Raw genomic sequence first — 23,198 nt, 5'->3', positions numbered from 1 at the left:
TTATAAATACATGGTGTACAACACAACTACTAATTCTCTTGATATCTATCTCTTGTGAGACTTAAAATTTTACAATGTCGTCTCTTCAATATTTAATGGCCATATAAAGGGGAAGTGTTGTAAATTGAAGGAATCCCCATAATTCATAACTGTATGTGTGTATACTATTACTAACACAGTCCAAAGCGCACGACATCATTTCTCCTTCTCCCAACAGAACTTGGAGGGAATACAAAGACAGAACCATGTTCTCATATGCAGCTCAGGACCTTAAATGAAAAAAATATTAGTTATATATAAAACACAAATATACAGTGGATATAGGAAGAACCTACCTCTAGAAGATATTTGGCTAGTTCTTTGAATGGTTCTAGTACGGATACATCCATAATCTTCTTGATCACCAGCACCGTCAATGGTGACTCTCTCCATATTAACTTCTGACTGGAGGGGTCAGTCACTTGCCTGTGAAGTACAATCAATATTAGATCAAATTTGTAAGGCTGGTAGAGAGAAGTACAGATATAGAGGTGAGACAGGTAAGTGAGAGCTGAGACTTAATTACTAACCATATTTAATCTTTCGACAGTATTCAACCTATAGCCATGGCCGATGTGTTAAAGACATTTTATGAAGTACTGATCTAATGTATACATGCTAGCCCAAAATGGTGCATGGGCAAAAGGGCTGACATTCAGTGTGTTCAAACCTTATGTCACAATGGCACACCTAGGCAGCCCTCTCGCCCTACATTACTCCTCCCTAGTGTACCCCATTAAAGTTACCCTACACTACTCCCTAGTGTACCCCATTAAAGACACCGTACACTACTCCCTAGTGCACCCCATTAAAGACACCCTACACTACTCCCTAGCGTACCCCATTAAAGACACCCTACACTGTACTCCCTAGTGTACCCCATTAAAGACACCCTATATTACTCCCTGGTGTACCACATTAAAGACACCCTACACCACTCCCGAGTGTACCCCCATTTCAGACACCCTACACTCCTCCCTAGTGTACCCCATTAAAGACAGCCTACACTACTCCCTACTGTACCATTAAAGACACCCTACACTACTCCCTAGTGTACCCCATTAAAGACTCCCTACACTAATCCCTAGGGTATCCCATTAAAGACAACCCTACACTACCCCATACTGTACTCCATTAAAGACAACCCTACATTACTCCTCCCTAGTGTACCCCATTAAAGATACCCTACACTACTCCCGAGTGTACCCCATTAAAGACACTCTACACTACTCCCTGGTGTACCCCATTTAAGACACCCAGATGATCAGTTCTTAGAACTGCAATGTTTTCTGCCAATATTTACTCATTTTTTCTTGCTACTGTCCCTGACTTTAATTTTCACCTCCTATACAGCCATCGAGTCTCCCGTATTCAATCCAGGAAGTAATTACATCGCCTGCAGTTTGTCGTTTCAGACATGTGAGTTACACTGACCTTCTAGCTCTAACGGAGCAGAAATATGTAATTATGGTGCAAGCACAAGTACATTATTACACATATTTATAAACATATACTTCGACATTAAACATCTTTAGTCTTAAACATTCAGCAAACTTGTCCTTGCAAAAAGGCAACAAAAGTTATTGTGTACCCACTTGGCCGACTGGGAAAACAAGAAAATTAGCTTTTAGATTCCTGCAGTATTAATTCACATTTCATTACTTATTTTCACGGAAGTTTTGCCTTTGCAGAAGGATAAAATATTAACACACTATCTTTGCAGAACGATTGGATAACTTTTGACTCTTAATTAAGAGTGCTCTTTTGTTCAACTCGCTATTGTGTTCAAATCGGCTTAGTAATAGCTTGACCATGGCAGTGAATGTAACTGTATAGCGTGGAGGGTACTTTGGAGACAGTGTGCACTCAAGTGTGACTCATTATCTGCCTGTGGCTTATTATACATATCCGCGGATAAATCCACCAGTCCCGACTTGGCCGTTAGCTATGCGAGCCTTCCTTAGGGCTAAGGCAATCGTAAATAAGAAACAAGTAACTCGTTTGTAATTTGGGTTCTCAACTTGATGCGCACCCAGGCACATACAGTACTTCGTACGGTAGTAAATACTATTAAACACGATGAAAAACAAAGTTTGGAAGATTTAATAAAAATTCAACTTTGGAAAAGTCCTAATAATTAATGAGTTAGTGAGCTCCATTGTAATGGGAGTTGAATATGTAATACCACCATCAATTTTACTGAATTTTCAATGGTTAAGTCTCTTAATGAAACATAAAGTTTTATTGTACATGCCAAATATCAATGGAATTCCAATTTAATTAACTCACAACAAAGTTTCCTACATACAGTATGCATATCACTTATATTTTAAGTTTGTATACTAACCATCAACAAACATTATATGTGACTAAATATTACTTTGAATATTAGTGAACGCTTAAGTCATTTAACGATATGATAAAATTGTTCCACATAGAGTCATGTACACGAAAACACAGTACTGACACAATATGTACAATATGCTGACATATATATATACACTGTGAACAATACAAGGCCTTTTACCCACATCCATCTACACTATACTATCAGTGGAAAGCCACAATGACAACATGTACAAATTACATACAGTATGTTAATTGTCACTGATGGATTCAAAGGCTCTTCCAAATTTTCAAGTGCCCTTTAATATAATGCCATCTCACAGCATTCATTCACCCATTGCAAATGAACACTTAAGCCACCCTCAGAACCCTAAGAGTCATTTTGTTACATCCATAAAAGGATATATACTGTCAAGCAAATCGCTGATGTCATGTTTACAATGTCATTTTGAATGACACTGACTTAATTAGGGTTTAAAAAAGTTCAGTTAAAGGTGGAAAATTTTGAAGGAAACTTGTACACACTGTACAGGGTGAACAGGAATGGACTGTGTTCCAATGGATGTAAGTCACACTGGAAAAAATATTTGTAAGCGTTGAGAACATTGGTAGATTTGGAAGGGAGAGGAAGTGAACATTGACCCTGTGGGTCAGTGTGGATGGGGGGGGGTGCAGTACTATAATGTTACCAATGTTTGTGGTCTCAGGTAGATCTGAGTGCATACTGTAAATGAAGAATGGAGACAGGTAATTAAGAGAGGAGTGATGTAAATCCTTTTACACTGCGGTTGCTACAGAATTAAGCTATATTGATTCTGGGATGCTATACTTCAATCTCACAAAGACCTTATAAAAGATTTATCATAATTCTAAGTGATCAAGTCTAGGTTAAAATCAAGGCACAATAACTGTAAATGTAACATGACTATAAGAACTGTAACTGACTTGCAGAATTGTTCAACATAGAAACAGAGACACCCTGAAAATACAGCAAGTATAAACACACTTTCTCAGTGCACAATACACTAAATACAGTATTAACATCTATAGCCCAAAACATTATGTCATTGCAGATTGTGGGTCTTCCTCTTCTACAAATTAGGCAATCTAGAATTTTAAATTAAATACATAGTATCCACCACAGAGCCATTTTGCGCATTATTTATCCTTATCCCAAACCAGTGATTGAATGGTGACAGTACTAACAACCCATATATACAAAAAGACCTGAACGAGGGATGTTGCAAACGTAAATACGTCCGTTTCACGCTCATACTGTACATTACTTAATTTAAACCCTCGAGGTCGAAATGACCTTCCATGACAGGTTTCTTTCCCCCTTGTTTTAGCAATTTATGTGTCGGTGATTTTGGAGACCATAACCAAGGCCAGCTTATAACCTAGATTAATATTCCAAAGGAGTGTAAATGTAAATCATTGTAATTCCAAACGCGGCTTCAAAGACTCGAGAGTTAGTGTAAACTGAACGATGATGCTTTCGGATGCAGTATTTGGAAGTAACTTATAGCCATCTGGTGTGGGATTCAAGTACCATCAAGAAAACTCTTTTAGGTTACAGGTTCAATCAGTGATGACCAAAGATGCCAACTGATATACCCAGGGGACAATTTAATGAAAAGCCTCAGGATAATGCAGATACTTGCCATATATGCGCAGTACTGTTAGTGTATATATATACTGTATCTATATATGTATACAGTATATACAGGGATGTGCTCAGGAATATTTGAGTGCCGGCAGATTGTGCGGTAGTGTGATCCACACCCTGGGAGAGGGATCTCATGGGTGGGGTACCCCCTCCCCACTGGACAAACTTTGCACATGAAGTATGCTTAGGTGGTGCTATTTTCCCTATTCTGTGCCATGTATTCTCCCAGATTTTGGTTAAATGGTAAAATTTGTTCAATTATCATCAAAAAAATTGCCGGGCGGAAATGTTTAAAATACTGTTTGTGCTGTGCGACATTCAGAACTGCTGGGCGCAGCCGCCCGGTGCCGCCCAGTGTGAGCACATCCATGTATATATACTGTGCATGTTTTTTATGTATACTATATTAAATATACTGTAGTAGCATTCCTTTGAGCTTTTAATTGCAATCAAACCGGTGTTTAGTTTCAGGATGATCATAGAGGACACTTTAATCTATATTACAGAGACTCATGCAGGTCTATACGGATTTGAAATGTCAGCGCAGAGTCTGCATGTTACATAATGTACCTCATTTCAGAAATTCCTCTCAATTATTAGGAAAAACGCTTGGATCAAACACCATCACATACTGTAAGTGGATTTGAGGAGTAAGAACAACAACAGCCTCAGGAAAGGTAATGCAAACCTGATTGACCGACAACGACTTCATTCAATGTGCTGCTGCCCTTGTTGAGGTTTATGTACTGTACAGCAGTTGCCTGGTCAATCCAATGGTCAGTTGTGCTGTGATAGCTTTTTATGCTAGGGTATTATTTAGGGAGCAGCTCGATATTCATAAGGTCCGTTACTCATAAGGTTCATGATCATAAGGTTCGTTAGTCATAAGGTTCATTGTTCATACTGTAAGGTTCGTTATCCATAATTAGAAAAACGGTTCTTTAGTCATAAGGTTCGTTATTCATAATTGGAAAAAGGGTTTGTTATTCATGTTGAAAAAAATGTTCGTTTTACATAATTGGAAAAAAGGTCCGTTATTCATAATCGAAAAAAAGGTTCCTTATTCATAATTGAAAAGAAGGTGTGTTTTTCATGATTGGTAAAAAGGTTCGTAATTCATAATCTTCTAGAAATAAGGTTCGCTATTCATAATCGTGGGGTCGTCACGCCCCAGTGCCCCTGCATCCCACTGCCCAAAAGTTGAGGTACCCACTGGCAGTTTCGAGCTGGGGAAGAGGGGGGTCACTTGCAGCCCAGACGTGGGATTAAGGGTTAACGGCGGACACTACCAAAAGTATTCATGCGGTAAATGATTCCCTACAGTGTATGCCTTTGTGTATCAGCTCCATCCAACTCCCTAACTCAAGCCCCCCCCCCCCATCCACCCCTCTCAAACACTCCTATTGATATTAGACAGTACAGTTAGGATCACAAGGATATGCATAGCTAATAATGAGACAATGTAAACAAGACAATGTAAAGAATCTGAAACAAGTCTTCAAAAACATTTGGGGAAATAATTATTCAACTTTTTCCTCATGAAACACTGAAGGGATGTTCTGTGTATCAAACAATGCTGCGACATACACATCTTGAATTGTCATTTGCTTAGTAACTTGGCTACATTTACATAGCAAATTTTGCTATGTGACATCAGAATTTGTTTTCCTAATTTTTAACTTTCTTTGGTATATATATCTTGTCCTTGAGATCCTTCACCTTCTTGTAGAAATAAATTGAAATCAGCTAAAGGGACGCCATCTTTGACCGGAATCGATCTCGATCGGAGATCGAGCTGGACAAAGTAAATTTAAACTGACACAGAGGTAGAGTTGTCCTCGTGACAGGGTTAGAGTCCGAAGTTTACGTTTATTGTTTGTTAATTATTGACATTGTGAACCATCGTCCGACTCAAATTCCGTCATTTATCAATTTTGTCTAAACAGACTTTGTCTATTGACTACAGGCTCTATCAAGGATCAGAATCAATAGCAAGGATTTAACTTAATTACCTGTATCTAATACAGAGCTGAAGAAGGTTTACAGTGTTGAATAATATTGGCAATGGACAGACTCCTCCTCTAGTACGATATTCTGCTGAGATCAACACTACAAAGAAAACCAGTTGACTACAGTGCTGCTATTCAGGCTTTGTTCACATCTGAGAATTAAGGAGAGGGAGTGGGGGGTGGGAGGAATCTGATACAACCAAGGGGGATCAAGTTTTGTCTAGTTTGAATGATCAAGTAAACTTAGGAACTGACACTGCAAAACTGAACTCCCTTGTGGGGGAGGAGCCTGTCCACGCAAGGGCGATCCAGATTGCAATGTGGAGTGTTAGCTTGTGCCTCTCAATCATAATATAAGTCCCAGGTTCGAGTTACTCCAAGATTAATGTATGTCGTCCAGTCACAGAGTTGTTGACAATTGACAATTCATAATCATGGACGTCAAATATGAATCTAAGAGACTGACTTCGGTTAGCTTGCGGCTTTGATAAGCCAATGATGGCTTCTCCGCGAGTTCCTGCTTGCAGGAGGATCTTAACTACATACATACATACTGTACATACATACATACATACATGTGAATGAATGCTCAGGGATTCAAGATCCCTAATTACCTGCCCTTGTGAATGAGAAACGTGAACACTGAGAGTGCGAGTCTACAGGCCGTAGCACTGTAGCATTATAACTACAACCTAGCTACTTGATTTGTAAGCAATCTTCATGACATTTTTCGCGCTTGCATAATGCTAGAGTCAATCAATATTGATCTGGACACCGACTATTCTCAATTATGGACATGTCTGGGTCAGCTTTATTACCTCTCAGAGGAGTAAACAAGATTCTGATTACCCCACCCCCCTCCCTCCCCCATTTCATCTGGAAATTTTATGAAACTTTATGAATGCTGTAAGATAAAAGCTGCAGTTTGAAATGTGGTTCTGTTTAACTTACATCATTTGTGAAGGAGGTACCTTCTTCAGGCATGCCTTTGGACCAAAGGACGGGGCTGGTATCGGTGCATTGATGGACCTTGTACGTCTGTAAATGAAATTAAGAGAAAGGCAAACTTTAATGAACCATGTTTTTTCTTTTGAAATAATTCAAAATAGTATATAATTATATTTACTACTAGACAATTAATTAGATAAGAATGTAATGTCAATACAAGTTTACTTACATGGTGTATAAATAAATAGTATCTAGTGGAAGAATTGTCAAAAGTATGTAGCTAAAAAACGTTGAAAACAATAAGGAGAAGGCCTGGGCCCAGTTGTAATAAGGGGGAGGCTGGGGCCCAGTTGTAATAAGGGGGAGGCTGGGGCCCAGTTGTGATAAGGGGAGGCTTGGGCCCAGTTGTAATAAGGGGAAGGCTCAGGTTAAGTTGAAATAAGGGGAAGGCTTGGGCCCAGTTGCAATAAGGGGAAGGCTTGGGCCCAGTTGTAATAAGGGGAAGGCTTTGGCCCAGTTGTAATAAATAAATAAGGGCAAACTAAGGTACCTGCTTTTAAAATTGATAAGAATTTATATTCTTCTGTAAACCATACTGTAGTCCACTCTATAAATTTGAGGATATTAGGTTTGTAGATAACCAGTACCTTTCGGGATACAATGTCCATGCAGTCACAAGAACCGAAACTTGTTTATTGTTTTGCCAATCCATCATGTGACTGACTACACTGTGTGACAATAAACTGCCTCATTTATTAATAAAACATCAAGAATAAGTCTATCATTATAGGGTTGGTACTGAAATACTCTTCAATTTAGAAGACAATTGAGCAAGAAACAGACAAAGGAGTGTTGGGGGAGAGATGGGGGGGTGGAGGGGTAGAAGTTTACAATTGAAGGAACAGAAACATAAATAAATGTTCTCCCATGTACTGTACTATGTATACATTAATTTCTGAATTGATATTCAAATTTTACTCCCAAGAGCATTAACTACTGTATAGGGGACATGTGCACTGTATTAATATCTTGAATCAAACTGGATCAAATCAAGTTTTCTTTGCTTTTTTACAAGAAAAGAGGTCCACTTAAATATTTTTAAGGGATTCCCACATGCCCAAGAATGTGGCACTTTATATATCTCTTCATTAAGTTGAAGATGTGATGTAATCTTCATCTAAAATTCCGAAAAGAAACCCCCGATTTTTGCTTTTGCAGTAAACTTTTCCTACTGATGATATATAAGTAAAATCGTAGGTCCATCATATAATTGCAACTTCTCAAAGCAACAAGAACTAACAACTATAGTTAGTAAAAACTTGCGATCAACGGCCTCCTGAACAAGAACCTTAGTGTAGATATCGAGGCACAGTGGTTTCACACCTCACCGACACATGCGTGCACAAAATATAGCACCTCAGCATGTAACCAACTGTTCAGTGAAACCTTCAGTTTAGTCACAATCACGTTCCCAGTATTGGTTAATGGAAACGTGTACATAGTGAGAGATACCAGCTATGTGTGATATCCAGGGTTCCCCATCAATGTCAAGACAGATGTACGATAAACAATAACACTGTAATAGTATGTGTCTGATACCACAGAGTGACATACTAACCGGCTATGCTAATCTAAAGTACATGAATTGCAGTTATTTCCATATGCCTAAATAATTAAGAGTGTTCTCATGGCATAAGTGGAGTGTTAGCTCAGTGGTTAACGCCAGTGCCTTTCAATCATACGGTCCCCGGTTCAAGTCACTCACAGATTACTGTATGTCGTCCAGTTACAGAGTCGTTGACAATTAACAATTCATAATCATGGACGTTAAAATATGAATTCAAGAGACTGACTTCGACAGCTTGCGGCTTTGATAAGCCAATGAGGCTTCTTCGCGAGTTCCTGCTTGCAGGAGGATCTAAAATACATACATGCATACATACATGCAGGCCTGCATACATACATACATACATAATTCACAGGGTATACAGTAATGAAAAAATACCTAAAAACTTCTCCCTTCTCCATTATCCTCAGTGATGAATGCACAATTCACTAATAATGTATCCACATATTCCAGAAATAACATGTATGGGCAGAAGGCAACAATTCTACACATATGTCATATATATATATATGCAAGAACAGACGTTCACAGAATTTTACCACACGGCTATATCAGCCTATGTATTTATATTCTATATAATTGCAACCTTGTCCTTAGAAATGTGATGGGTGCCAGCAAAATATTGTTGGGAGAGTTCAATATAGCACCATGTAATCCATATGGTTTACAAGCTGAGAAAGGATTAAGACAAGAATTAACACCCGATATCACCCTAAAAGCTAACATGAACCGAGGCAAACGAAAGAAAGAAATGGACAGTGTGGGACACGACACGTTGACGAAAATATATATATTACTAAGTGCACAAACGTGTTTTATATTTTAAAGAATAATATTTGGGTCCAAATTGCAACTTCATTTTACAATATGCCATGCTAAATCCCTACTGTGCAGTACAGTAGGACTGGCAAAAATGCATGACCATTTGAATTTTATGTCAATTTAATCTAAGAAGCAAATTTGGAAATGTTCAAATTCCACAAATGCAATAGAGATCATTCTTTGTTGAAAACAAGAACCTATAGTAAATTCATTACACATGCAGGGTTTAGCACTCTTCTTTTAATCTTTCAATCTGACACTAAATTGTCCTCACAGCCAGAATAAAAACCCCTCATCATGTTTACTGGGGAATGATCACATAAGCTCAGACTGCTCAGGGCAGTTTTGTTGGTTATATATCTGAGCCTGGCTTATATATATATTCACAATACTTCATGTTCTGTGCAAACTACCGAACTAGTAGTGTGAAACACAGTACGATCAATTGGTAAACAAGAGCTACAGTACATGTACAGTACCTGCATAAAATTGACAAACTGCTTATAAAATACACTCTCTGGCCATTAAACATGCATTTAGAATAACATGAATTAAACATGCACTTAAAATAACATGAATTAAACATGCATTTAGAATAACATGAATTAAACATGCATTTAGAGTAACATGAATTGTGACATGACTATGTTGCATAATTCTGTCACAAATAGTATATCTTGAGAACGTACAGTACATATTACATTTCACAGGATAGAGACATCAACACTTAAGCTATTATGATACTGTAATACCTATGCATTTACACTGTATACTATATAGGAACAGTAGAAGAGCATATATATACTCTAGCCCTAATTAACATACAAGAATCAGGGCAACAGCTGTTTACATTCTTATTATCTCTGAAAGCCAATTACTAGATAATTTTCACTCCCCTTTGAAGAAAAGATGACCCCTTTGAAGAAAAGATGACCCCTTTGCTTCCTTGCGGGTGATTTGCCAACATATGTCGCTCCCGCGCTGAGAGTGACCGTTACTCAATTATTGCAATAAGCTTGAAGAGATTGACCACTGTAAGCTATTGGACTTTATCCGCAAATATAAGATTACGTACAGTAAAACTTCCACAATCTACAGTGTACACCCTGTGAGAGCAATGGTGTTGAAATCCTTTATTATTTATCCAAATTATTTCCTTATAAAGGTTTCTTGATCGAGATAAAACAGGTTTCAAACAAACTAGCAGTCACAAGTTCACATATACTGTAACCATATATCTAGAACGAATTTGAAGGACTGTGGAAATATTGCTTACATTATATATTTAATGTAATAAGCAAAGAGAGAATGACTACAAGTAAAAATTGGCAGTAGAAATATTATTAACTTACTTGCAAAGTTGTAATCTTGCTTAACTTATACAATGTGCGATTAAGGCAATTTGAAAACATCTGCTTGAGCGAGTACAGAAGTAATGTTCCAAGAAGGTTTGTGGAACGAGATGAAAACAATATAAAATGGACAAAGCCAGTTTAAGAATCTTTACCTACAGTATATTATCGCAAGTATTGTACCGACATTGTTACAAAGCGTTACATTGTTACGAGTGTTGCAAACATATACCAACATTGTAAAACCTAATGCAAAAATGAACTCACATTGTACGAGTGATGTAAACGTATACCAACATTGTACAAACCTAATGCAAAAATGAACCCACAATAAACACCAAACACACAATACATTACCTATTACAAGTATTGTACTAGTGTACTCCAAAATCAACCAGTCTCCAATCTCAGCACGAAAATTTTTGAAAAGTTTGCAAGTTGCTGGAGCACTTTTAGCATGCAAGTTGAGCTGTTGACAAACTTTACTGACGTATGGAAACCAAACCCTGTGTCTTTACACGAAAAAGTAGCAAGATCAGTGAAATCTGTCTCTTCTAATAATTTTCATCAATGTTGTACATCATGATGGCTATGGAAGGTGCCAACTCATGGCCACCGAGGAAACAGTTTCAACGAGCTACAGTTATTCTATCACCAATGGTGAGAAATTTGCAATCCCATGAACACCAACCAGTAAACTGTTTTTTCATAGATGGTACAGTAACTAAGCATTCATGTTAATATCTACCCACACCGCCCCATCCCCTCAACAGATGTGTCAAAATATCCCAATTATTATATTAAAGTACTCATAGATTAACATCGCAGGTTAAGCCCATAACTCTGGTGCTTTGATTGCATGTGGCTGTCCGAATGTGTTATATCTTGTATGTCCAAAACCATGTGAGAATTAGATACAGTAGGTGACCTGAAACCTTGAAAATGTACACACAAAAATAGATAGGTTTGACTGTATGCAGGCCAATAGAAGTAATTTATCTTAACTCTCTTTCCCTATTCCTCAAAAAAAAAAAAAAAAAAAGGAAGCCTTTACACAAATCCTCATTGCAAAATTTCATGGAATTCGTCTGATTTTAATTTTTTTTTGTATTTTTTATATATTTTTTGTAAAATTTCTGTCTTAAGCAACAAAGTCTTGTTACAAAACTACTTACTGCTTCTCGAACGGATCTCGATCCACGGTACAGGGGGGTGATATCAAACCGTTCAAATGCCTCAATTTATCAGACGGCCTAACATAGGATTCATCTTCAACGACGTCAGTCAGCAGTAAGTTATTCATGCCACAACACAGGCTGTTAACGTACACACTAGTAGCACTGGGTTTAGATGCAGGCTTCATGTTAGGCACACACATACCAGCAGGGCTATACTGTGTAGTCATCATCTTAGTAGTTCCAGCATTAGATTTCATACTTTCGAAACGAAATCACCTTTTCCACAAATTGTGTTCAAAATACATCCTCGTAAACGATAAAAGGAGTCTACATACAATAAAATACTATGAATCCAGTGTGAGGTCACAGAACAGAGCTTCCATTAATTAACTGAGCTAAGAGCCAACGTACAGAATTACAGCCCATAAGTCGTGGTTGAACGTATACAAATATATTAGTACTAGAGTTCTTCGATGTATTGTGGAGGTGGCAAACAACTAATATCATTACTCATCAGTCCATATGTAACTTCCCATTTTCAGAAATGCTCTTGTGCAATTCCATTGCAATCACTAATAGTATCTATAGCCACCCTCTTGTTTACACTTTAAGCAATGCTCTTAACTATGATTGATGGGGATGATTTTTTTTTTATATTTGCTTCTTCTTCCTTTTTTTCCCCTCTTTTTCTTATCTACATTTTCAGTTTATGGAATCTTCCCTTTCGAAACGATTCATGGCTGTGAGCTAATCAATATACACGTAGACAGTGAAAACATTGTGGACGATGATTTAAAGCCAACTCATGATGCGAATTCGGAGAAAGGTTTTTTAAAATATTCCGGAACATGGATGATGCATAGTGAATGTCATGTGCTATTTATAAACAAATGAAACAAGTTAAATTTTACGACGGTTCAGATCCGTATTTTCAACAATTTTGTCTGCTTGCAGATGTGTTAACTGCCTGCATGGAAAGCTAAGAGCTTCGCATAACAGCATTTTGATAATTATGTAAGTACTGTAAGTGAAAGCTTCTCGCTGTGGGGGGTAATTAGGCATTTCTTGTTTACCTCTAGGAAGGAAAAAACACATTTATGAACAGGACATCTATGCTTCCTTTGACACATATATACTTACTGTTCTATACTAGCTATAGATTATTCTGGGGTAATATTTTTCAGAATATTGTATATTATAATTGTGAAATAAAAAAAAAATAAAAAACAGGAAAGTGCACTGGAGATATGAGGTGGGAGAGAGCTAGGGGAAGAGGGGTGACAGGGAAAGGGGGGGGGGGAGCAGAAGAAAGGTTATATATGTCCTTCCTGAATGTTGAGCCTATGAGGTTAAGAAGATACTGCTAGGATCAAAACGTCAGGCGTATATAATTATGAAACGGGAAAATTATGGTCGATGATAGAGCCATAAAATAAGGGAGTCATGTTTGTAGGTCGGGGGGGGGGGGTTTGTCAGTGAAGTGTATTTAGGTTAAAATAATCCCTGACGAATTGACAATATTTCTCACAACAGCCATGGAATGTAATAAATCCCCTCCCTCTGCCAAACATTCGCATCATCAGAATTAATGACAGATATTTGAAGAAAGGTAATATATTATACCCATGAAGTAGAAGAGGGTCTAATAGGGTGTGGTCCAGATAGTCACCTAGCCTTCCCCCTCCCCAAATCCCATTTCTCATTTTTTGAACGGCATAGTGGAATTTTGGAAGAGGAAGCTTACCACCAATTATATAACGTAGATGTTCATTGGGGTGAGGAATCCGTAAATGGTAGAGTGTAATGGCCTTCAGGTATTTAACAATATATTATCTGTGAAAAATAGAGGGTAGTGGAAGTGGGGTCCATAATGTAACCAGTCTCAGTACATAATATAGTAGAATATAGTAGAATATAGTAGAATATATATATATATATATATATATATATATATATAAATATATATATATATATATATATATGTACAGATGAAAATATTCATACATTACATAAAGGTTGTGGCAGATGCATTGATCAGTGTGTCACCACCTTAATAAATTTTCAACTAATCATTTAGAAATGGTAGGGAGTGGGGGAAGGGGGGAGGGGGAGGAGAGGGAATTGGACTATTATTGAGTAATATATGACTCACAACTACAAATATGAGTTAGTTGCCATTTAAAATCCAGAGCCAAACTAATAACAAACCGCTCTCTACCGTGTACAGATTACCTGTATAAAAGCGACAGCGCTTGACATCATAGGCCCTTTTATACTCCTTTTCAGAATGGTAACAATTATAACAAGAAATATACAGTGCTAGAATTATGTCACGCTACAGCTCACTTCCTGAAAGAAGAAGTAAATAAAAAACTGCTTGGAGCAAAACCTTACCAGGATTCAAAGCATGAACAGCTATAGGTACCTGTGTCTAATATGCATGATCAATACAGTTCTTAGCAATTATGTACTGTATTCAGAAATGACCAGGCCAACTTAAAAAATCACTGGTTTTACTTACTGGTCCAAAGAATCACTCAGACCCTTGCAAAGATCTTTAGTATACAGCTTTTTCGGGCCATTGCAAAGCCGGTGGTGCAAATCTCCCGGATATGTTGTTGAAGGCATTTTACTGTATTTTTTGGTAGTTCCGATATCCTCTCTTTTTAGCAAATTAACATTCTAAATTAAACTCTTGAAATGTTTCAAAATCAACAATGACTTGACAACTGAGAAGGTTAAAATATAAAACTTGATAAACCTGAGCCCCAAAATATCCTCCGAGGCTGATAACCTTGCAATAAAAACACAAGTTCCAGGAAACAAAATTTACAGTAATACTGTAGCACTCATCATCCAAACAGAAAACTGAAAGCGGGGCTCATTTCTCTCTTTATAACATTGGTGTCAAACCATGCTGGAGCAGCAAATATCCACGGATCCTAATGAGAGAATGAAAGTGTGAATTTCCATGTATATTTGTTCAAGGAGAAAAATCTTCCTGTTCTGCTTGACATTCTAGAAACGATAATATTAACACTCAAAATATATAACTCTGAGCGTCTTCCTTCCTACACTATGGTTGCCCTAATACCAAAAACATTAACAGCTTAAAAGAGCTGAAAGAAAACAGACACAGATCCAATTTACCACAGTCCGATTAAGAAAGAATTCATCAGGGCTAACATCTTGAAAACAAACATCCACCGAGTTACCAAAAGAAGAAAGAAATTGTCACAAGTCCTCGGTTTGCATCTGAAAGAAATGTTTTACATGGAACGTTCACTGAACCGTGCCTCCTGTGTGGTTAATATACTGTATAGGTCTGGATAAATGCAGAGTCATGATACCACTGTTAATAAATGAAACCTTCCAGTGAAGAGGGTTGTTGTTTAACACCTTGCTAAGTGAGGACTTTGTACTGGCGGCCATGGGTTCTCCATGGGTACTGTAAACAGTTCTGCTGTACACTGAACTGAATCCACATGTACATGCAACCATTCTATATGCGTGGCAGAAGTAAACAAAACCTTTGGCTGTCTGGATTAGAGTCGCTCTCTCTATCTATCTTGCTCATTATATCCCTTTTATCTCCACAGGGGACTGAAGGAAGATGTTACCAGTACAACAAGCTGAGAAACTAGATTATTGACTGTAGTGACAAATTAAGCAGGTATAAGATTTGTACCAATAATGTACAGAAAATTCACTGTTTCCGGTGCGAGGGTAGAGCACATGCCACTGAGAGAGGTTGAAGTACTTCAACTGTTATGCTGGTAGAGATGCAAAATTCTAACGAGCGATACCATATATGCACTACAGTATGACTGTACATATATACAAATGAGTGCTGATAGTGTAGCATTTCAATGGGAAAATTATGTTATATAGGGATTAAGGCAGGTCTTCCTAACAGAGCTATTCCTGTGTTACAAGGTTTCCAATATTTGAACTCTGGTGACCTTTGACCTCCACTGATAAGACATTTCTTTTACTTAATATAACAATTCCACACAATAAGTATGATGAGTATCCTGTCTCCTATCTTCAGATAAAGTGTTTACAACTTTTCAGTATTTGAAGTCTGGTGACCTCAGATGACCTCTACCAAAAACAATAAGGTTCTTATACTTAATATGATGCACAGACCTGCTAAGTGTGAAAAGTATTCATACTTGTTGTAATGTGATATGTTTACAAGATTTTTAGTGCTTGAACTCTGTTAACCTCAGATAACAACAATAGGTTTCTTCTACCCCACTATAATGTATCTACATTCTAAGTATGAAAATTAACCTTGCTTCCTAACTTGAGAGATAACAAAGTTTTCAGTTTGACCTCTGGTGACCTGAGATGACCTTTGTACTCCACAAAAAAACAATAGGGTTCTTCTACTCAATATAGGACATACACATGCTAAGTATGCGATCTGTCAAAAGTTTTTCATCTTTTGAAATTGTGTTTACAAGGGTTTCATAATTTCACCTTTGGTGACCTCAAATGACCCTTGATAGGGTTATTGTGCTTAATATTGATCTCAGCATCCACATGCAAAGCATGAGATTTGTTAGTTTCCCATCTGGGGATATCCTGTTTACAAACTTTTCAGTTTGACCTTTAAATGACCTTTGAAATCAACCAACAGCAATAGGATTCTTTCTACTTATATAATAAAGAACATTTACATACCAAGTATGAGTTTCATCAAGTGCCAATCTTGAGATATGGTGTTATACAAAATTTTAACAGCTTGACATCTGGTGACCTCAAATGACCTATGAACTCCAAGAAAATAAGTTCTTCTACTCAATATTGGACACATCAAGTATGACATTCATCCAAGTTACCCTACAAGCAAGGCCTCACACAAACACTATCGTGACTGCATACAGGTGTAGGTTTCTCTTGTCATCGAAACCAAAAAATACTGGAAATTGTCTCCATCTTTAGGTCAAAACAATACCCTCATACTGTAGCACTTTGAATGGCAAAAATGTTTGGATTTGTCAAATTTGGTTTAGGCAGTCAAAATGGGTTACATCCAATCAAGGAACCAGATATTGAGGGGAATTTTTGACGTGAGTACCATTTATTACTTTTTGTACATGTGGTAACTTGATACCTCAGTAGCTGTCTTCAAATTTCCCTTAACTGATACACTGTAATTACTGGAAACTGTCAATGATACACACTTAAAACAAGTTACAGTATTTAAGCCATTTATATTGTGGCATTAGATGCCTGCATGTAAACATTGCTTTAGCTAAATGGTGAATCTGTTGAGTGTTACTCATTTTTTCACTATTTTCCTATTCTATATTTTCTCACTGTTTATCCCTTTTTGCAATAAAAACAGTCTGTCCTTCTTTATGTGTCACTTGGTGGAGTTATCAACTTTCTCAGTATCTTATTCTGTTACAGAAGATCCTGCTGGGCTGAAAATGTCAATTTTATCAAATTTACTACTTAAATTAAGATTTCTTTTTCACAGCTTCAACCTACAGTGGATCACACAGTTCACTTTGTGTAGTAAACAATAGGTAGCACCTTAATCTCTCATTTCAATCTTAGTAATCATGTTAACCTTTAAAGATTTTTGCTATGTTATTAAAATTTTCAAAATTTAAAAGCTGTCTCGATTCAAAGGCAAATGGCCTACCAGATTCAAAGCGTAATTTTACGATCCAATCCTTTTCACGCCACAAACGCTGAGATCGACAAATCTGGGGTTTTTTCCCTATTCTTTGCTTTCAAACCTATTGTTTGCATTAACATAAATGTAAACAATGGGGTGTCTGCAGTAACCTTTTGCATGCAACCGAAAGCCCTTCGTAATAAAATACACACACATTGCACCATAGTATACTGTACATTGCACAATTCTGTATATAGACTGTGAGTAAACTTCCAAAATTTATGAGTCACCTCAGCTCCTAAGAACACTGTTAACACAACATAGCAGAGAGATTATTCCTTATTATGTATGGAAGATCCCCTTGAAGGACACTTTTAGTACTATTGCTAAAAAAATATATATAAATTAAATAAATAAATAAAAAAAAACGAAGGAAAAGCAAGGTAAACCTGGGTGGTGATCAATATCAGTTTTCTCATCACTCATGTCATTCAACTTGCTGATAAGTCTGAGTGAACCGGTCGGTGCCAGTATATTTTCCAAAAGTTGACATAACAAAATAAAGAAGAGAGGTTGGGGGGGTGGGGGTGGGGGCGGAGAGATATACTTTTATTTCAATACACCCAATAGCAAATTGGGAGACACGACCCTATACAATACAAATATAAGGTTTGGATGGGACTCATTCATACATTGCTTCTAAATGTCAGCAAACATCTTTTAACATATCTTAGGTTAAGTGCCATATGAAGTGCTATTTTCTTTTCCCATAAAAGAATTTTTAACAGTGCAAAAATGTGATGATTTTAAAAACTAGGCTTATAACCATACTTTGTAGCATTTAAATTAAAGTTGTCATCACATATGTGCTTACTATAGACATTCTATGGAGGGAATTTGTATCAATAAGGTACTAGACTATTGGTTGGCACAAAATGCAAAGATCAAAACATCCTCTGTACTTCCTCCCTAAAGACAAACAAAGGATGCATGAGGCAACTATGGTAAAGTAGCTCTTCTGCTGTTACATTTCATACATGAGTGGATAGGATGGTGTGGTAGGGGATGGGGATGGGTGGGTTAGATGACCAGAAGGTGCATGAATATAAAACTGAGGCTATCCCTATTAAAAATGATGTTCAAAATCAGACACAATCAGCCCTAACGATCAATGAATATAGCAATATACCTACAATACTTATAATCATTGACTCGTCCACAAATTTAGTGATATAAAGTTCTAAGATGATATTCTTTACAACTGTTTCGTGGATATCAAACTTTGCATTTATCTTCAGAACTCTATAGGAAGCAAATGATACACAAGCTAGAATTTGAGTCTCAATGTAGGAATTAAGAAAAGAGATGTTTATTTTCAAAATCTGTCCTCAAAGCGCCTGTAAGGTCAATACAGTGCACACTGTATGTTAACGAGGAGTGAAGTATAGAAATCTAACACCCTAAGAGTAATTCAAAACTTGTTCCAGTGGGCAATACTTTCAAAGAATATGTAAGATAATGAAAGTATCATATATCATTTAACCAAGTTCTCTTACAAAATTATCCAACTTTATCCGCCTTTCCAACCACCCCCTCCCCCTCCCTCCCCTCCACCTCCTTGAACAACTGATTAGTTTGTACATTACTTACTCCAACATTAGAGAAGATTCCAAATCCATCGACTGGTACTTCTGTAACAACGATCGTGAATGGTGATGCTTTCCGAGGTGATGTGCATTTGGTGGTAGCATTTTTCCATTCTCCATTTTTTTGTGTATGTGTGATGTCTATATTCCTTTGTTTTAATTCAGATTCTTTGCATCTCTAGCAATAAGCTCAATCAACTACAATTATCTTTGTTTTTTTCATTTGAATTTCCAGTAGTTTGAATGATACTTGGTGCATCGTTCTGTCTGCAGTGGTGTGTAGATTATTCTTTTCTTCTTTTGCTATGAATACAACAAGCATATTTTACAAGCTTTCCATTTATAAGTAAAATTTGAAAAAAGCTACAGGTGAAACAACAGTTTACCTGGGAAGGTCATACTTTCATAAAAGAAACAAATTTTAAAATCTAAGTTTGTAACAGTGAAGGACACACTACTTTTTTTTTTTCGGTTATAAAAATTTGCCTTCCTTATCGGTCACACAGTGTGTTTCCATATTTTAACTCTCCCATACCAAATATCTGTGTGGAAGCTATATACTGAATAAGATATGAAGAGAAGGATATCCTGTCACCCACACCAGGGCAGTATATTCCACAGAAAATAAACAGCTTACTTGGAGAAAAAAATTCTTTCTGTGTAGTAGTTATTGAACAGGAAGAGATAGCCACAAGTTATCACCTATATAGATACTAAACATTGCTGTTTGGTACTGGCTTCTGCATGGTGATATAAAAGGTCAGAGTATTTGAGAAGAAACCGAAGCTTGTGTCAAAAGGCATGGAAATTGACTAATTCTGGAAGCAAGTTACTGTAAATTTCTCTTGAGAAATATTCAAATTATCAAGAAATATCACCGAAAGACAGTCGAACCAATCTCAATGTTAATGGAGAACTGCATTCGAAGAGAGAGAGCCGGAAAAATGGATGATTCGTGGATGTGCTCGTCAAACAACTTAATTTGAAAAAAGTTTTCAATCTGACCCTACAAGATACCTTTAAACAATTGTTCACTGTTGGCTATGAATCCAATTCCACACAACAGAAGTCACCAAAGTCTATACATTACACCAAGAAATACTGTATTTTTAGCTGGCATTCTTGGCAGTTTCTGTTTTAGGTGTCAATACTCAAAGCAATCCTTTCTCAAACACTTCCTCTTCCCAACTCCAGTTGATCACAAATACATTAAGTCCGTGGCAATTGAATCCTGTGACATATTGAAAACGGTTGAATTGTCGACATGGACGTTTAAAATTCTGAATGTCCTGTGTGCAGGGCACTGCAAGCATTTGTTTTCTGGTACTTACTCCACTTCCCTCCTGGGTAGCTTAAAACTCTTGGTGTCTTGTACAATACAGTAAACTGCAAACTATTAGAAGTTACTTGTGGGATGTCAATGATTGGTCATAGCAACAAACACCTCAGTATGGGAACAGAAATTTGGCTGCCAAGGGAAAAAAAAAATCCCCTTTAGTCAACCTTGCTTGTCGATTGGAGAGCAAACATTATTATGAAAGTCAACTTTAACTCTGTCAATATCAGACATATAAAACTTGTCCCAAGTGATCAATATTACAACTGATGAACAAAGAGCCTTCAGATCTGCTTTTCAACCGATCTCAATACACAATCGTATTTCAACTGACGATACCACATTTTCCTTGTGAGTTGTAAAATTCTTTAACTAGATGAGCTAAGCATTTTTCCACACTGTTACATTCAAGTAATTCCCAGCTCACAATTTACAGTGCCTTCCTCGTGAATTGTGTGTGTATCGCCTTCCTGTTATAGCTCTATATACCTTGGTCATGACCAGCCAAGCATACCAAACAAGGATTACTGCCCTTTTCCCAAAGAATGGTAACAATTTGAATGAAATCGCACCAGCTTTCTGATCAAGACTCGATCCCACCTCTTTTGTTGAAATTACAATAGCTGACCATCCAGGATATGTACCTTAAAGATCTAAACTGAAAGAAAAAGCCCTTTTCAAAAGGAACCTGAAATTTCACAATAAAAATCTTGTTACAAGTTTTGTCAACTTAGCTTCAAACCCATCTGCAACCATCGCTGGAACATTTGTTCCACCCACTCAAATATCCGTATAAACACATCTCTAGACTCATTTGATCTCGTTGGCTGGGAAGAGGCCTCAGCTCTGGTCAGGTGGAAGGGCAAAAGATGCCTTCACTAAGGAACCTTGGTCTGTGGGGGGGGGGGGGGTGGGATGGCTTTTGAGTGAAACTCGGCAGCCGATGTATCACTAGGTGCAAAGTGTTGGACTTCGTAGCCAGGTTGAAAACTTGAGGTACCATTGTTAAAATTTCCTCATGGTCCAGAAAGGTGATAGTTTTCTAAGAACTGTGGTGCCCGATGAGCTGACTTGTTTCAAGGGTCCAAGAGCCTCTCTGTTTAGACCAATCTGCCAGGAACAATTGATGCCCCCTCCCCACCTCCTCCCCCCCCCTGGTACTAGTATAAAATGCTAAAAAGTTTGGAAAAATAGCCAGAACATTGAGATATTTTCAACCAAATGCAGAGAGCTTGCCTCTTTAAGGTCTGCATGCACTTACTTCCTGATCCAAAACTGCTGGTGATTTTTTTTTTATTATTTACCTTTCCTTTATTTAAACATTGATAGCAGCTTCAACTTTAATCCTGTAGCTTATATAGACAATGATGCCAGTGAAACTTATCCTGGGAATAACGCACTTCCTCCTGGCAGAGGTGTAAGTCCTGCTCAATTTCCTGGTTGAAATAACGTAATCTTCAAGACGAAAAGACCTACAGGTTTTAAAGGTATGCTGTATTGGCCCCAAATATGCCAGATTTTCAAAAATGGTCACATTTAGTCAAAATTATGAAACTAATTTTTTTATCACCCTGGAGGAAATTTACCTCACTGGGACACTCAAACATCCTGTGTATTCATTTAGAATGTCTCCGTACAATTTGGAGAGTAAAGACCTCCAGGAAAGTACTTTTTGGAAACTTCTAGCAATAATAGCATGCTATAATTTGGGCCCTATACAGACTACCTCTTTAAGGGGTGAAGCACCCTGGACAAGCTCATAACAGCTAATAAAGTTGAATTTTGTGTGAAACTTCCTGCTATAATGATAGTACAAATTTAAGGGGGTTAAAGCAAAGACTAAATACCCTCAAAACACAGTATAAGGAAGGTAAATGTTTACAAATAGTAAATGAGCTTCTTTACTTGAACATTTTATCTTTAATCACTTTATTTTTTAGATCAATTATTGATTTATATTTTGACCACTGTAGAAAATTTGTTCCAGTAACAGACATCTTGGTTCTTTTTGTTGATTATCTGTATTCGTGTAATATATTAGTCATGTATCCATTTGGTGGGGTACTATACTCAGGACTTTTAGAGTATATATCGTTCCACCCCAGTGTTCTCCTTCAGCAAAAGTGCCAACAAGCAGAAGGAGAACATCTTTCCAATCAGGTTTTTTTTTTTTTTGGGCGGGGAAGGGGCTTGCATGTTGATGAGCATGACTGGAAGTACAAGGATTGGGAACATTGTGGCAATTTTAGACCCCTTTAGGCTTCCCAGGAGCAGTGGTACCAAAATTGTTTACTGCTGAGTAAAGAGGTTTGTATACAAATGATGAAAATTTCAGGCTCTCATATAGCAAAAAATCTGCATGGTCATGATACAGAAAATTGATGGTGCCATGGATGGCCAACTTGTCAGCTATCCAGTGATGGGTAGTGTTAGCTAGAGAGAACTTCTATCTAGACTTAGAGACCACATTACTTTTGTGATTTAGTGTGTAACTCAATGGGGCTTTTAATGTGCGTATGCTATCATTTACTAGCAGAGTACCTTAGTTCACTATACGTATATTTACAATTAGTTTCTGCAATTAGCTTTAA

The 23,198-nt window shown here is 37.3% G+C and overlaps 1 protein-coding gene across 6 annotated transcripts in view; it reads right to left on the bottom strand.

Annotated features, from left to right (window-relative positions):
• The window catches only part of LOC139976007 (NAD kinase-like), a 52,770-nt gene that overhangs the window by 19,557 nt on the left and 10,015 nt on the right, over positions 1 to 23,198 (bottom strand). For 2 of the 6 annotated variants that reach the window (XM_071984378.1, XM_071984380.1), the window contains exons 2-3: positions 7,015 to 7,101; positions 336 to 465 (exon numbers count right to left, since the gene is read on the bottom strand). In XM_071984378.1, coding sequence (XP_071840479.1) covers positions 336 to 465; positions 7,015 to 7,101 — 217 coding nt within the window. Of the gene's footprint in view, positions 1 to 335; positions 466 to 7,014; positions 7,102 to 9,016; positions 9,055 to 11,987; positions 13,044 to 14,511; positions 15,342 to 19,275; positions 21,208 to 23,198 lie in introns of those variants that run through there. The other 4 variants (XM_071984381.1, XM_071984382.1, XM_071984379.1 and 1 more) reach the window with 4 other exon arrangements.

The sequence above is a fragment of the Apostichopus japonicus genome, chromosome 11, assembly GCF_037975245.1.
Source record: "Apostichopus japonicus isolate 1M-3 chromosome 11, ASM3797524v1, whole genome shotgun sequence".
Taxonomy (NCBI): Eukaryota; Metazoa; Echinodermata; class Holothuroidea; order Aspidochirotida; family Stichopodidae; genus Apostichopus; species Apostichopus japonicus.
The sequence above is the reverse complement of the archived record's forward strand: the minus strand, read 5'-3'. Positions and strand labels throughout refer to the sequence as shown.